At 72.9% G+C, this 13,935-nt stretch overlaps 3 protein-coding genes across 3 annotated transcripts in view; 1 reads left to right on the top strand and 2 right to left on the bottom strand.

Moving 5' to 3' along the window:
- Nucleotides 1-833, bottom strand: part of CHLNCDRAFT_138029 (hypothetical protein) — a gene marked incomplete at both ends in the record, with an annotated part of 2,316 nt that extends 1,483 nt beyond the window's left edge. The window contains 4 exons of the mRNA XM_005851203.1: nt 87-137; nt 356-440; nt 614-696; nt 786-833. Coding sequence (XP_005851265.1) covers nt 87-137; nt 356-440; nt 614-696; nt 786-833 — 267 coding nt within the window. The remainder of the gene's footprint in view (nt 1-86; nt 138-355; nt 441-613; nt 697-785) is intronic.
- A 473-nt stretch (nt 834-1,306) lies between these two features.
- Nucleotides 1,307-12,194, top strand: CHLNCDRAFT_138028 (hypothetical protein; the record flags this gene model as incomplete). Its single annotated transcript, XM_005851494.1, has 21 exons — nt 1,307-1,414; nt 1,621-1,788; nt 2,007-2,122; nt 2,377-2,508; nt 2,634-2,977; nt 3,198-3,361; nt 3,659-3,742; nt 3,958-4,551; nt 4,701-5,108; nt 5,248-5,387; nt 5,560-6,405; nt 6,542-6,648; nt 6,819-7,004; nt 7,189-7,312; nt 7,495-7,631; nt 7,795-8,288; nt 8,515-8,642; nt 8,810-8,972; nt 9,150-9,319; nt 9,475-11,665; nt 11,814-12,194. The coding sequence occupies 21 exons, from the start codon at nt 1,307-1,309 to the stop codon at nt 12,192-12,194; spliced, it is 7,185 nt and encodes a 2,394-aa protein (XP_005851556.1).
- Nucleotides 12,195-12,389: 195 nt separating this feature from the next.
- Nucleotides 12,390-13,625, bottom strand: CHLNCDRAFT_138027 (hypothetical protein; the record flags this gene model as incomplete). The annotated part of the gene is made up of 4 exons (XM_005851202.1): nt 12,390-12,529; nt 12,697-13,180; nt 13,331-13,433; nt 13,510-13,625. 4 exons carry the CDS (start codon nt 13,623-13,625, stop codon nt 12,390-12,392), a joined length of 843 nt encoding a protein of 280 aa, XP_005851264.1.
- Nucleotides 13,626-13,935: the final 310 nt, after the last annotated feature.

Below are 13,935 nucleotides of genomic sequence, written 5' to 3'. Positions count from 1 at the left end.
GCTGCTCAGAGCTGCCGCCGCCGCCCGCTCCCCGCCCTGCTCCTTGCCTGGCCGCAGGTCTCGCAGAGGGAGCGCTTGTTGCTGACCCCCAGGCGGGGGTCCAGCACGCCGTTGGGCTGCGGCCGCCGCTCCGGCATCTGCGCCAGGGCACAGGCGCGGCGCGGCGCGGCGCGGTGTGATGGCCGGCGGCGCGGGGCATGAGGGGCTGACACGCGCGCCCTAGCTGCATGCACCGCCCGGCACTCTCTGCCAGCCACGCAGGCGTGGGAAATGCAGCGGCAGGCGGGCGCTGCTGCCAGCGTGCTGCACACCCTCTGCCTCATCCCTGCCACAACACAGCCACCCGGCCTCCCACCTTGTACAGCGCCCGCTCAAACACGTGGAACTCTGCGGTGTTGACAATCTCTGCGGGGCTCATCACGCTGAACTGGATCTGCTTGCTGCAGGCAGGCACAGGCGGCAGCGGCACGCAGCCAGCCCCCAGCGTCACACGCCTGCGCAGCAACGCTCCGCTGCAGGCTGCGCCGCTGCAGGCTAGGCCGCTGCAGGCTGCACCAGCCTCAAGGTGCTGCGCACGCCAGCGCCAAAAGCAGCACCCCAGCTGCCGGCCTACATCTTGCGTGGCACATTGGGCTCCCGGAACGGCTCTTTGCTGGACACCAGGGCGTCATGCTGGACTTTGTCCTTGGGAACGGCCTGCAGGCCAGCATGGGGCGCTTGGAAAAGCAGCGTGGGGCAGCAGCATGCGTCGGTGGCGGTGGCGGCAGCGAGAGGCGGTGGCGCACCTTCTGCCCCGGGCCGCTCGGGCCGGCAGGCGCAGGCGCCTGCTGCATGCTGGTGCCCTCCCCCTAGTGCAGGCGTGTCGTTGCCTGCGGTGCCGGCCTGGCCAAGAAGTTCATTGCATGCGAGGCGAGCACAGGCGAAGCTGGCAGGACGTTGGGCGTGGCCGATTATCGACGCTTGTCCTCAGGCGGCTGTCCTAGGCCGGCAAAGCCTCCTGATGTACAGGTGGCCGAGACGCGGTACATGCCAGTCGAAGACGAGGGAATGGGCACGCCTGGCTGCCCCAGCATCTGCCTAGCAGGCACTGCACCTTCAACGAATCGACAGCCGATCTGCCTTCACTCTCGCAACTCCCTCGAACCGATCGCGTTGTTCTAGCCCCTTTGGGCCGCTGAGCAGGCTCCCATCGTACTTTTGCTGCGTCTTGGCAGCGACATAGGCCCCCCGGGGGCCCACTAGCCGCGGCCACCTGCCTGCCGCCGGCGGGTGGCACCAACTCCCGCCTGGTTCCTCTTCCGGCAAAATGGCGGCGCTGATCCACGCCCCGAGTGGTGGCAGCCTGGCCTACACATTTGTGGATGAGGAGGTGCTGCTGGGGTTCCCAATCTGGGTGGCAGAGCTGGAGCTGCTGGTGAGACGACGGCACGCCTCGATGCCTGGCGCCCGCCGCCCGTTCCTCTACCTCTGCTGCCCCCGGTGCCGCTGCTGCCGTACCGACTGGGCTCCTGGCTGCTGTCGATCCACCACTAGCTGCGGCCAGCATGATTGCGTGGGTGTGCTGGTGCCAACCCTGCATGCCTGGCGCACCGTCCCTGCCCCTTGTGCTCGCCCCGGCAGGTGGGCAATGCGCGGGGCCGCACCAAGCCCGACCAGGTGCAGTGCTTCCAGCTGCTGCAAAAGCTGGTGGTCACGCTGGACCGCAGCAGCCGGCCCGAGGTGAAGGAGTTCCAGCGGCGGTGCGAGGAGGCGGTGGTGGACATACTGCTCAAGGGCGCGCCGCCGCCGGTGAGGCGCTCCCGTGCACTAACAGCGGTGGCATGCTGCGGAGCCAGGGAGCTGTAGCCTCATCGATTGAAGGACAAGAGGCCGTGGAGAGGGTGGCATGCATGCGCCGCCTGCGAGCGTGTGGGGCCAGGCCTCCCACCCGGGGCCCCAGCCCTCATGCACCCGCCATCCCATCGCCCGCCTCCCCCTCCTTGCCCCTCGTTGCTCCCGCCCCGCAGGTGCGCCGTCTGATCTGCCAGGTGCTGGCCAAGCTGTACCTTCTGGGCGACCAGCTGCCCCTCTACTCTCGAGTCTCCAGCCTGCAGCTCTTCCTGGGCACACGCGAGGCGTTCAGGTAGGGGGCGCGGCCGGGCGTGGGGGCTGGCAGGGGATGGGCGGGGCAGGCACGCGGTGGGTGCGCAGCGAGGCTTGCCGCTGCACCACACCTGTGCATGCAATCTCGTGGCAGGCAACACACATCGAACAACTCTCCAGGCGGTGCAGCGGGAACGATCCCCCCGCCTCACCCCTTCCTGCCCCTCCACTCAACTGTTGCCCTCACTCTTCACCCCTGCTCCCTCCCTGCCCCTGCTACCCCACACACCGCAGCAAGGACATGAGCGAGGACATCCGGCTGGGGGCGCTGGAGAGCATGGCTGCTTTGTACTACGCCCAGGGCCGCTTCCTGTCCATAGGCGTCCAGGAGACGGCGGCGGTGGCGGCCAAGTACTGCGCTGCGCGGTGGGTGGGGCCCGGGACTGCTCAGCACTTGCAGCGCCTGGCTGGCTGGGTGCTTTGCACGCATGCTGCATGCGCCGACACAGTACCGCGCACCTACCAGCCAGCTGCTCTCCGCTTTGCCGCAGGCACCTGGGCGAGCGCACGCTGCGCGCGGCGCTGACGCTGCTGGCGGCCGCCGTGGAGGGGGTGGGGGGCGGGCACCGCCACGCTCAGGCGGTACAGCAGGACGTGTTCCGGGCGGTGGAGCGGCTGCTGGGCTCCCGCGACGCGTCCCAGGAGACCAAGCTGGCGTGCGCCGGCGTGCTGCGCGCGCTGGGCGCCTGCGGCGGCGCCTTCCTCTGGGCCTCCAGCCTGGCGGGGTTTGAGGCGGTCAAGGCACTGTGCCTGGCCGGGGTGGAGGATGCCTCGCCCGTGGTGAGGGCCGCGTTTGCGCAGGCGCTGGGCGCCATTGCGGTGGCAAGCACCTCGGGTGAGGAGGGCTGTGTGGGGGGGTTGGGGGCGCGGCGGGGGCGGCCTGCTGGCGCGGCTTCGGGAGTCGCTGTGTGGAGCGAGGAGGGGGCGTGGAGGCGGCTGCCCGGCACGGTGCCGGTCCCAGCCGCCCCCACCACCTCAACTGTCGAGAGCCAGCCCCACCCTCGCTGCCTCGCCCTGCCATGCCAACCTGGTCTGCCGCCCGGCTGCGCCTGCAGATGCCGCCGCCGACTCGGCGCGTGCGTTGGACAAGTGGCCCAAGTATGCGGCGGCGCAGCGCAAGGCGCTGGCCGAGGTGCCCACCGCCTGCCTCACCACACCCTTTGTGGAGGCCGCCTCCTGCTCCAACCGAGCCTCCTGCACCGCGCTGGCCCAGGCCTGGGTGGCCTACCTGGCAGCCAGCCGAGCCGCCATGGAGGAGCAGGCAAGCAAGGCGTTGGGAGGGGCGGGGGGGGGCCAAAGGGAGCAGCACGGCACGGCACGCGGGGCGGCACGGCACGCGGCACTGGGTGGGGCAGCGCGGGGCGGGCGCCTCGCTCGCTGTGGGCCCGCCTGTGCCTGGGTGGAGCCGGCGGGGCGGCGCTCCTGCCAAGGCCTGGCCTGCGGGCAGCGTTCCCCAGCTGCCGGCCTCGGTGCATACCCCCTGCCCTGCCCTGCCCTGCCCTGCGCTGCGCTGCAGGCGTTTGTGGATGTGGCGCTGCGTGTGCTGGAGATGCTGGGGGCGGCCTGCCTAGCGGCTGGCAGCTACCAGGAGGGCTGCATCGTGGCGGGGGAGGGGGAGCTGGGCATGGGGACCGGCAGCGGCGAGCGCCCGCACGCACAGGCAAGCAGGCGGCCGCGGGGCGGCAGACGGGCGGGCCGCCGCGTGCCTGGCGCCTCGCCGGCTGCCCGCGTGCCCCATGCCTGGCGGCGCCTGCGCGCTGTGCCTGCCCTGCGGTCGTCACGCCAGCCACCTCCCCCCGCGCAACCCCACCGCAGGCCTGCGTGCTGTACGTGCTGCGCGTGGGCGTGATTGAGCAGCTGGGCGAGGGCGGGCAGCGGCTGCTGCTGGACCGGCTGGCGGCGGTACTGGGGGCGCCGCTGGGGCAGTACACCCCCGTGGGCGTGGTCACGCTGGAGGCCATGGCCCTGCTGCTGGAGGTGCTGGGGGAGGTGTCGGCCGAGAAGCGGGGAGAGCTGGAGCCGGCGGTGGGCGCCAAAGTGGCGGGGCCGCACGCCTGCCTGCGCCTCCAGGCCGCGGGCGCGGTGGCGGCGCTGGTGGTGGCGGAGCCGTCCAGCGCGGCGCGCCTGCTGGGCGCCTGCCTGACCAACCTGGAGGCCTCTCTGGGCAAGCTGGTGGCGGCCACGGCCTCGGGCCCGCCAGACCGCTCGCGCCCGGCGGTGCCCAGCACGCCGCGCGGCGTGGGCAGCGCCAGGCTCAAGCCCGACATGGACGCAGTGCACGGCTGGGCGCTGACGGGCGGCGCGCTGGTGGCGGCGTCGCGGCGCCTGCCCCTGGGCATCCCCGCCGCGCTCACCGCCGCCGTCGTGCGGTGTGCCACGCGCCTGGTCACGCAGCCGCAGGCGCAGCAGGTGCTTGGCTGCTTGCTCCAGCGCTGCCAGGAGCATGCGTGTGATGCTGTTGTGGCCTCCTGCTCTCCTCACGCATGTGCCCCCTCTGCCTCCCAGCCTCTGCCTCCCACCTCACCCCCCCCGCCCCCCCCCCACACGCTTGCCTGCAGGGCGTGGTGAGCTGCCTGGAGCGGGAGGCGGGCTACATCCTGCTGGGCTCGCTGTGCGCTGCGCTGCCCGGCCAGGTGCTGGACGGCGGCGCGGCTGGCGGCGGCGGCGGGGCGGCGGCGGCGGCGGCCGAGGCGGTGCTGGCGCTGTTTGAGCCGGCGCTGGGCGCGGAAGCTGCCACGGAGCTGGACAGGCGGTACTGCTCCAACGTGGCCAACCTAGACCATGTGGTAGCGGCAGAACTGTGGTGGCGCACCGCGGCGCTGCAGGCGCTGGCGGCGTGCGTGCAGGGGCCGCTGGCGGCGGTCGCGGCCGGGGGCGGCGGCAGCAGCGGTACAGCTCTGTACAAGCGCGCCGCTGCGCTGCTGAAGCCCACCCTGGACGTGCTGACCGCGCACTCGGCGCTCCAGGTGTGTGTGCGTATGTGTAGCGCGGGTGTGTGCCTGCTGCTGCGGTGTGGAGGCTTGTGCTGGGCTGGGCTGTGTGTGCTTCACCCGATGCCCACCTCTCCACATGCACCCGCTCTTTGGCCCGGCCCCCCACCCGCAGGAGCCGGCGCGCGGCAAGGGCGGCCCCAGCGGCATGTTTGCGGGGGCGGCGGCCCTGCTGCAGCTACGCCTGCTGGAGGCGTACGCGGCACTGCCCTCGCCCACAGCATTCGCGGGGGAGCAGGAGGCGCTCACCAAGCTGTGCATGCGCGCAGTCAGGCAAGCCTGGCGCGGCAGCCTGCGCAGTGCACGTGCGGTTTGCTCCTGGCACCAGCTGTTCCCACACCACCACCCCACACCACCGCCACCACCAAGGTCGCCAAGCCTCCAACACACACACACACACACACACCTGCCCCTCCTCCCCCTGCAGGTCAGCCGCCACCGGCAGCGCCGGCCAGATGCTGCACTCTGCACTGCGCCGCTGGCTGGACAGCGGCGACGCGATGCTGGGGCCCTGGCAGCAGGGACGGGACCCGCTGGAGCGGGCCCTGTACGGGTTTGAGGGGGTGGCCGGGGGGCCGCACATCCAGCCCTGGCAGGCGGGCAGCCGGCGCGGCATCGGATATGCAATGGAGGCAGAGGAGGCGGCGGCGGCGGCGGGTGGCACGGCGGGCGGTGCCCCGGCCCCCTCTCCCTACCCACAGCCGCAGGCGCTGGGCGCCGCGCTGCTGGAGGCGCAGCTGGGCCTGCTGGGCCGCATCACCGCCCGCGTGGCGGCAGTCAACCAGGCAGCCATCCTGGATGCGCTCATAGCGATGGTGCAAGGCGGGCCGCAGAGGAAGAAAGACAAGGAGCCAGCCAAGCGGCAGGCGGCGGCCATGGCGGCGGCGGCGGCCGCGCTGGCGGGCGCGGGCGCGCTGGGGTCGAGCGGCCGCGGCGCCGCGGCCGCGTCCGCGGCGGCTGAGCTGGCGCCACGCGTGCGCCAGCTGGCGGACGAGGTGCTGGAGGAGAGCCGGGGCAGCGTGGCGCTGCAGCGCGCCGCCGCGGACCTGTACGCCGCGGCGGCGCAGCTGGGGGGGGATGCAGCCGCCGCTCAGCTGGTGAGGGGACTGTGCAAAGACATGGCGGGAACGGCGTCCCTGAGCCGGCGCGCCGCCCTGGCGCTGGCGGTGGGCGGCGTGGCGCGTGCGGTGGGCGGGCTCAGCCTGCAGCCGGTGCTGGCGGTGGCAACAGAGACGCTGGTGGCGGTGGCGCGCGCCACAGACCAATCCATCAGGTGACCGCCTGGGCTGGGGGCGGCCTGTGGGGCCATGCATGCGCCGCGCCGGGGCTGCCTGTGCCTCGCTGCGGTGGCGCGGGGAGGGCTGCGGTCTGCGGCTCAAGTGGTGCGCGTGCGCCGCGCGTGCCCGCAGCGTGTGGATCCTGCACGCCATGCTGCTGCTGGCCAACGCCGCGGGGCTGGCCTTTGTGCCCCACCTCAAGCACCTGCTCAACCTGGCGGAGGCCAGCCTGCTGTCGGGTGAGGGGCGGCAGGCGGCAGGGTGATGGCGGCGGCGGCGGTGGCGGCGGTGGTGGGAATGGGACATGCTGAGGGGCAGGCCTTCTTAGCAGCAGATTAGCAGCAGATGTGCGATACCCACCCCGACCCACCCCGCTCCATCCGCCCCCTCCCCCCGCCCGCTGCCGCAGAGGCCGCCTACTCGCTGCCCGGCCTGCTGCCGGCTGTGGGGCGGCTGGCCAACGCCAGCGTGGCGCTGCTGGGGCCCGACTACAACTTTGGCTCCCGCCCCTACCTGGTCTGCAAGTCAATCATCAACGACATGCGCGCGCTGGAGGCGGCGGGCGGCGGCGGCGGCGGCGAGGCGGGGTCCTGGGGTGCGGCCGCGCTGCGGGGGCGGCCTTCGCCTGCTGGCCGGCGGCTGGCTGGGTGTTGTTGCTTGTCAAAGGAAGGGTCAGGGCAGGCCTCTGCTGCCCCAGGCGCCTCCCTCGACACCCGCCCAGGCCCCAACCGCGCCTTGCCATTGCCCCGCATCACCCCCCGCGCTCCGCCCCCCCGCAGGCGTGCCCCAGAGCACCGACGACGCCGTGTCTGCCGCGCTGGAGACGGTGCTGTATGCTCAGATGCTGGTGCTGTTTGCGCCGCAGGCGGTGCCCGCCAAGAGCCACCTGCCGGTGCTGGTCAGGTGAGGTGCTGGTGCCAGCAGCTCTGCCCAGGGTGGCGCCCTCGCACGGCACCCGACCCCAGCTGCAGCCCTGCCCTGCTTGGCTGCGCGCTTTGGCAGTGGTGGCAGCACCCCATCCTACCAGAGCCTGCCCGCTCGTCTCCCCCAGCCCCCACCCCCCTCCCCTGCCCCCGCCCCCGCAGCAACCTGCTGTCGCGCCAGCCGCGCCTGCGCAAGGCGGCCGCCGACACGCTGCGCCACCTGGCGGAGCGCGATGCGGGCGCTGTGCTGGCGGAGCGCGTGGAGGCGGCGCTGTTTGCTGCGCTGGACGGCGAGACGGGTGCGCATGTGCCCGGCCCGCCTGCTGCCCTGCTGCCGCGGGTGGTGTCTGCATCACGTCACGGGGCGTGATGCCCCGCCTCCTCTAGCCCTCGGCTCTCTCCCCTCTCAGCATCCACCCTCACCTGCCTGCCCTGCCCCGCCCGGCGCCGCCTCCCCCGCAGACCCAGGCATCGCCTCACAGATCAAGGCCACGCTGAGCACGCTGCTGGCGGCGGGCGCCGCCACCGAGCCCGCCCGCTGGCTCACGCTGTGCGCTGAGGTGGTCATGGCGGCGGCCCCGGGCAGCACCGCCGCGGCAGAGGAGGAGGCGGCCGCCGCTGCGGAGCAGGCGGCCGTCGACAGCGACGACGAGGAGGGGGTGGTGGCGCGGGCGCCGCCGCCGCCGCCGCCCTCGGCGGCGGCCGCAGGCCCTGCCGCCGCCGCCGCCGCGCCGGGCGCCAAGGGCCCTGCGCTGTCCCCGCGGCTGCGCACACGCCTGTTTGCGGCGCAGCTGGTGCTGCGCATCCCGGGGCTGGTGCGCGGCGGCGACCGGCGGCACACCGACCTGGCGGCGGCGGCGGCGGCGGCCAAGGCGGGGCAGGGCGGCGAGTGGCTGGTGCTGCGCCTGCAGCAGCTGGTGGACCTGGCCTTCCGCATGGCCTCGGGGCAGCTGGAGGTGGGCGGCTGCTGTGTGGGTGTGCTGCTGTTCAGTGTGTATGTTGGTTGTTGTTTTTTTGTTGATGTGGTGGTGGTGGTGGCAGGTGCCAATGACCTCGCGTCCGTGCCAGGGCCCCTACACCAAGCGCGGCGCCTGCGCTGGCCGCCTGCTCCCTTGCCCACCTGCCCAATCCCTGGTCCACCCGCCCGCCCACACAATCCCCTCTGCCGCCTGGCCCCTGCAGGCGCTGCGGCCCGCGGGCGTGGCACTGATGTGCGCCGTACTGGAGTGCTGGGGGGAGGCCGAGGACCCTGTGGTGGAGGGCGGGCGCCTGCTGGAGCTGTACCAGGCGCAGATTGTGTCCACGCTGAGGTGCGGTACGGCAGGCGGCGCTGCGGTACGTCAGGCGCCCCCTGCGCATGCCGCCTGCCTGCTGCGTGGCGCCTCGTGCTCGGCAGGAGCTGCCCGGCACGCCTGCCCAACGCGTCACGCAGCATGGGGCAACCACGGGCGCGCGCCCCGCACCCGCCCGCGTGTAGGGCGAGCCTGGCGGAGGGCGCGGCGCCGTCGCTGGCGGCGGAGGGCGCCTCCCTGGCCGCCTCCTTTCTGGACAAGGGGCTGGACGGCGGCGATGCCGCGGTGCTGCAGCGCATGATGGGCCTGCTGGTGGCGCCCCTGGCGCTCTGGGGCGGCGGCGAGCAGGTGGGGGGGTTGGGGAGGGCTGGAGAGGGCAGCGAGGGGAGCGGTGCTGGGGCCTGAGCAGCTGTGCAGCTGCTTTTGACGTCAGGAAATCGCGCCTGCCTGCCACGCCCACGCCCCCCAGCCCACCCTGACCCCACTACCCACCTCCCCTCCCTGTCCCCTCCCCTTGTCCCACAGGAGGCGCTGTATGCTGAGTGGGTGGGGGTGCGCGCCCGTGTGGCGCTGCTGGAGGCGCACGCGCACTGCACCGTGCTGGCGGCGGCGGCGGAGGCGGGTGGCGCCACGGCGCGGGTGGTGCGACAGGCGCAGAGCCCGCACCTGCAGCTGCTGCTGGACAGCTGGATGGGGTGAGTGTGAGTGGGGGGCGAGGCGTGGGGAGCGCCCGGCGAGGTGGCTGTTGGGAGAGCGGCGGCGGTGGTGAGGGCTGGCGCGCTCCCCAGGCCAGGCCCTGCCTGCCACCCGCTGACCCGTCCCATGCCCATGCCTGCTGGTGCCGCCGCAGGCTGCTCCAGGATTATGTGGCGGTGTGCACTCAGCCCGCAGAGGTGTATGCCGGCTACCGCCTGCGCCTGTGCCAGCCGGCACCAGCAGCAGCAGCTTCCGCGCCGCCGGGCGAAACGCCCGCGGCGGCGGAAGCGGCGCCAGACGGCAGCGAGGCCGCCGAGGCTTCCGCCGCCGCAGCAGCGGCCGCCGCTGGCCCCACGCCGGCGGCTGTGCTGGATGCTGTGCGGCCCGCCCTGCTGCGTGCCTGGCCCTCAGCGCTGGATGCAGCCAGCACTGTAGTGGCGGAGCGGCTGCTCCCCGAAGCCGGCGCCACCTCGTCAGCGGCGGCGCAGGAGCGGCACGCCGTGCTGCTGGATGTGTGCCAGATGGCGCTGGGCCAGGCAGCCGAGGCGGCGGTGCTCGCTGCCGTGGGCGACAAGGACGAGCTGGCGCAGGCGCTGGCCGGCGACGGCCTGCCTGTGCTGGGCACGGCCCTGGGTGCGCTGCGCCGCCTGACCGCGCCGCACTTTGCGTCGGCGGGCTGGCTAGCGGGTGATGTGGCGGCTGAGCTGGCGGCGCTGCTGCGCCAGCTGGCGCAGGCTGTGTTGCTGCCGCTGGCCGCCGTCGGGCGGCTGGCTGCCCCCGGACAGGCGGCGGCGCTGGCCGAGGCGGCGGCCGCCGTGCTGCAGCAGCTGCCCGGCGGCAGCAGCTTGCGCGCGGGCGAGGTGGTGGCTGCGGCGCAGGCCTGCCTGCAGCTTGCAGCCAGCGACGGCGGCGGTGGCGGCGCGGCGGTGGCCACCTCCGCCCTGGCTGCAGTGATGCAGCAGCTGCGTGCGGCGGGCCCTCCCGAGGCGTTTGTCCCCTGCCTGAGCCAGGCTCTGGAGCTGGGAGCGGAGCTAGCTGGCTCCAGCCAGCACCAGGAGCAGCTGGCCACTGCAGCAGCCTTCCTAGCCGATGCCGCCGATGCCGCGACCAGCTGGCAGCAGCAGCAGCAGCAGGCTGGCAGCGGCGGCAGCGGCGATAGCGGCGGCGGCGGCAGCGATGGCGGCGAGGGCCTGCCGCCTGTGGACGCCGTGCTGGCGGGAGTGGTGCAGGCGCTGGCGCAGCGGGCCCGGCAGTTTGGCAGGGCGAACGGGGCCGGCAGCGCCAAGGGGCAGCAGCTTGAGGCTGTGCTGGGGGGCTTGCTGTCGCTGGGCGGCGCTCTGGGGCCGGCAGCACACGTTGGCAGCGGCAGCGGCAGCGGCAGCGTTCTCAGCGTGGCAGTACCGAGCGGTGCAGCGCAGCCTGCCGCAGCTGCTGCAGCGTCAGAGGGTATAGATGACGATGAGTGGGGCGATGACCCCTTTGCAGAGGCGGAGCCTGCCCCTGCGGCAGCGGCGGGTCCTGGTGCTGACATGGAGGCAGGCGAGGCGGCTGCCGGCGAGGAAGCTGCCGCTGCTGAGGAGGAGGCAGCTCCTGCCGCTGAGGAGGATCAGGACGAGGAGGATTGGGGTGATGATCCGTTTGGGGACAGCTCGGCGGCAGTGGAAGAAAAGGAGGAAGCAGAGGCGGTTGCTGAAGGGGCTCCCCAGGAAACGGCAGCCCCGCCGTTGCCCGAGCCTGAAGCAGGCGAGGCGGCCGCGGCCGATCCGCAGGCATCGCTGGCAGAGGCGCCAGCGGCAGGGGATGCGGATGGGACGGTGGAGGAGGATCAGATGGAAGAGGCGGGAGCGGAGCCAGGTGCAGCTGCGGTGGCGCCTGAGGCTGTGGTGGGCGAGGCGGAACCGGCAGCAGACAGCGAAGATGAGTGGGGGGACGACCCCTTTGTTGCCAGCTCAGCGGCGGAAGAGGCCCCCGCAGCAGCAGCAGCCCCCTCGCCCGCCGCTCCCGTCTCTTCAGAGGGCGGCAGCGAAGCGCTGGCAGGCCTGTCGCTGACAGACGGCGGCGGCTCCGGTGGGGCGGCTGCGGCCACCTCGCCTGCGGTGGCAGCTGCCCGGCAGCTGGTCCTGGATGTGCTGGCTGAGCTGGCGGGCTGCGGCGACACCGCCCTGCAGCTGCACACCATGGCTGCCCTCCGCGCCTTCTTCCAGCGCCAGCAGGCCGCGGCCGGCGCCAGCCAGCTGGCCTGGGCCCTGCAGTGTGCGGCGGCGGCGCTGCCGGGGGCGCTGGGCCGGGTGCGCGGGCTGATGATGGGCGGCGGCGGCGGCAGGCTGGGGGAGGCCGATGTCCAGGTGGGGCGCTGGGAGGGTGTGGGGCTGCCAGCCTGGTGGGAGGCTGGGTGGAGGCGATCAGGCGCGCGCCTCACCTGCAGCGACGGCATGCGTTGGGGTGGCAAGCCATGGGAACCACCGGCCTGACTCCCCCTGCCCCATCCCGCAGTTTGTGGCTGAGGCGCTCAAGGCGGCCCTGCTGGCGGCTAACCTGGCGGCCGGCAGCGAGGCGGCGCAGGCCTCGCTGCTGCGCCTGCTGGTGCCGGTTCTGGTGGAGGTGGCGGCACCCGAGGCCCCCCCCACTCCTCTGCTGGTGGACATGGCTGTCAAGCTGCTGACGCACCTGGCCTCCAGCCCCGCGGCAGCCGCCTTCCGGGCGGCGGCCGCTGAGCTTCCGGCCGCAGCCAAGCAGCGGCTGGCGGCGGCGCTGGCGGCGGCGGCGGCGGGCGCGGCGGCGGCGCAGCAGCAGGCGGCCGTGGCGGCGCAGCCGGCCAGCGCGCCCATGCAGCGCGCCACGGTCAAGCTCAATTTTGCGGCCTTCAAGAAGTGACAGCCACCCCTGCCCTCAGCTGGCCTCGTTTTTGTTCATGGCTCTGCTTCAGAGTTAAAGCCACCCGATAAGAGAGATGCAAGATATGAGTCGGATGAGAGGATGCAACGCAAACTGCGCATGGCAGACCTCTTGCCAGGGAAGCAACGGCCTCCAGGGCATGGAGGCGTTGCCGGCCTCGGTGTGCGGCGGCCCTCAGGCCCGCGCCGCCATCTGGCGCTGCATGGCGTCGCAGCTGTCGGCGGCAAACTTGCGCTGGAAGGCGCGCAGCAGCGGGTGCGCGGCCGCCGTGATCCAGCTGCCCGGGCGGGACAGAGTGTAGATCTCGTACCACACTGGGCACAGGGGGCAGGGGAGTGGGGCGGGGTGTGGGGAGCTCAGGAGTGGGGGGGGCGCGGCTTGATGCAGCACAGGCGAGTGGCTGGTGCGCGGACAGGGGCGGATGGGCGGGAGGCAGGCGGGCACGCTGGCCCCCGCCACCACAAGCCCCCAGGCTGCGCACCCGAGTCGTCCTGTGCGTTCCAGGCCACGCAGAAGCGCTCCTCGCCGCGGATCTGGTGCCCCTGGAGCGTGGTGTGGGCAAACGCAAAGCGGCGCCCGCGCGGCGGCAGTGCCGCCGCAGCCTCTGCCGCGGCTGCCTGCTGCTGATGCTGCGTGCGCTTGCCGCCGCCAGTCCCCAGAAGCCCCAGCACGCCGCTTCCTCCGCCATGGAGCCGCTGCTGGCGTAGTGAGGCCCCCTCGGCTGCTGTGGGCGGCGCGCCCACCCAGGGCGGCAGCTGCTGGGCATTCCGTCGCAGCCCCCCTTCCTCCACAAAGCTGATGCGCAGCGGGTTGCAGCTCCAGCAGCAGAGGCTGAAGGCGGTGACAACCACAGGCGAGCCGGGCTTGACGGGTGGGGCGTTGACCGAGGCCCAGCCCAGATCAAAGTGGCGCCACTGCTCCAGCAGCGAGCGCGCCCGGCGGTACGCCGCCTGCCCACGCCCCACCTGCGGGCAGTACAGGCGGGGGTTGTGGTGGCGGGTGGTAGCTTGGTGGTGGCAGAGGTCAATGGCACGGCTGGCAGGCTTCCATGTGCACTCTAAGGGTGCAACTGCGGTATAGCCAGGCGACCGGCTGCGCTGGCCAGCAGCGCCCACCTGCACTCTGTTGTGGTCGATCGTCCAGCTCTCGGCCGCCACCGCCTCGGGCAGCGGGGGTGACGTGCGCGTGATGCCCAAGTGGGGGAAGTTGAAGGGCAGGCTGCATGGTGGCGAGCGGGGAGGGGCTGCCAATGTAATGCAAAGTGCGAGCGCGCACTGCGGTAGTCGGCCGCCACCGGCAGCTTGGAACCAGCTGACGGGCAGCTTGCCTGCAGGCGCTGAGCTCCACAGCTGCTCTCTCCTCGGCGCTAGGCTTGCCCAGATAGAATGGGCCTATTTTCAGGACGGGCATTGGGCAGGGTGGCTCACGCACAAGGTGGGTGCTGGAATGGGCTGGCTGTGGATTTCCAGAGATAGCAATTATCGAGATGAAGCCATCAGGCGCACTAGGCGGCCACCAGCGCCTTCCAGTGCGTGCCGAGGGGTGTACGGCGGGTCAGGTACAGCAGCCAAGAGGGATGGAGCGCTTAGCGCGGCGATCGGTCACAGTTGCAGGCTGTCGATTGCATTACACAGCGGCGAGCCACCTCTGCTTGTCTCTTCGCTCTTGTCCTCTCTTCCAGCTCTCTTCCAGGTGCAGCTGCTGCTTGCAACTAGGCGGC

This window comes from Chlorella variabilis (genome assembly GCF_000147415.1).
Source record: "Chlorella variabilis unplaced genomic scaffold CHLNCscaffold_2, whole genome shotgun sequence".
In the NCBI taxonomy this organism is placed as follows: domain Eukaryota; kingdom Viridiplantae; phylum Chlorophyta; class Trebouxiophyceae; order Chlorellales; family Chlorellaceae; genus Chlorella; species Chlorella variabilis.
This window is presented reverse-complemented; position numbering and strand designations above follow the sequence as displayed.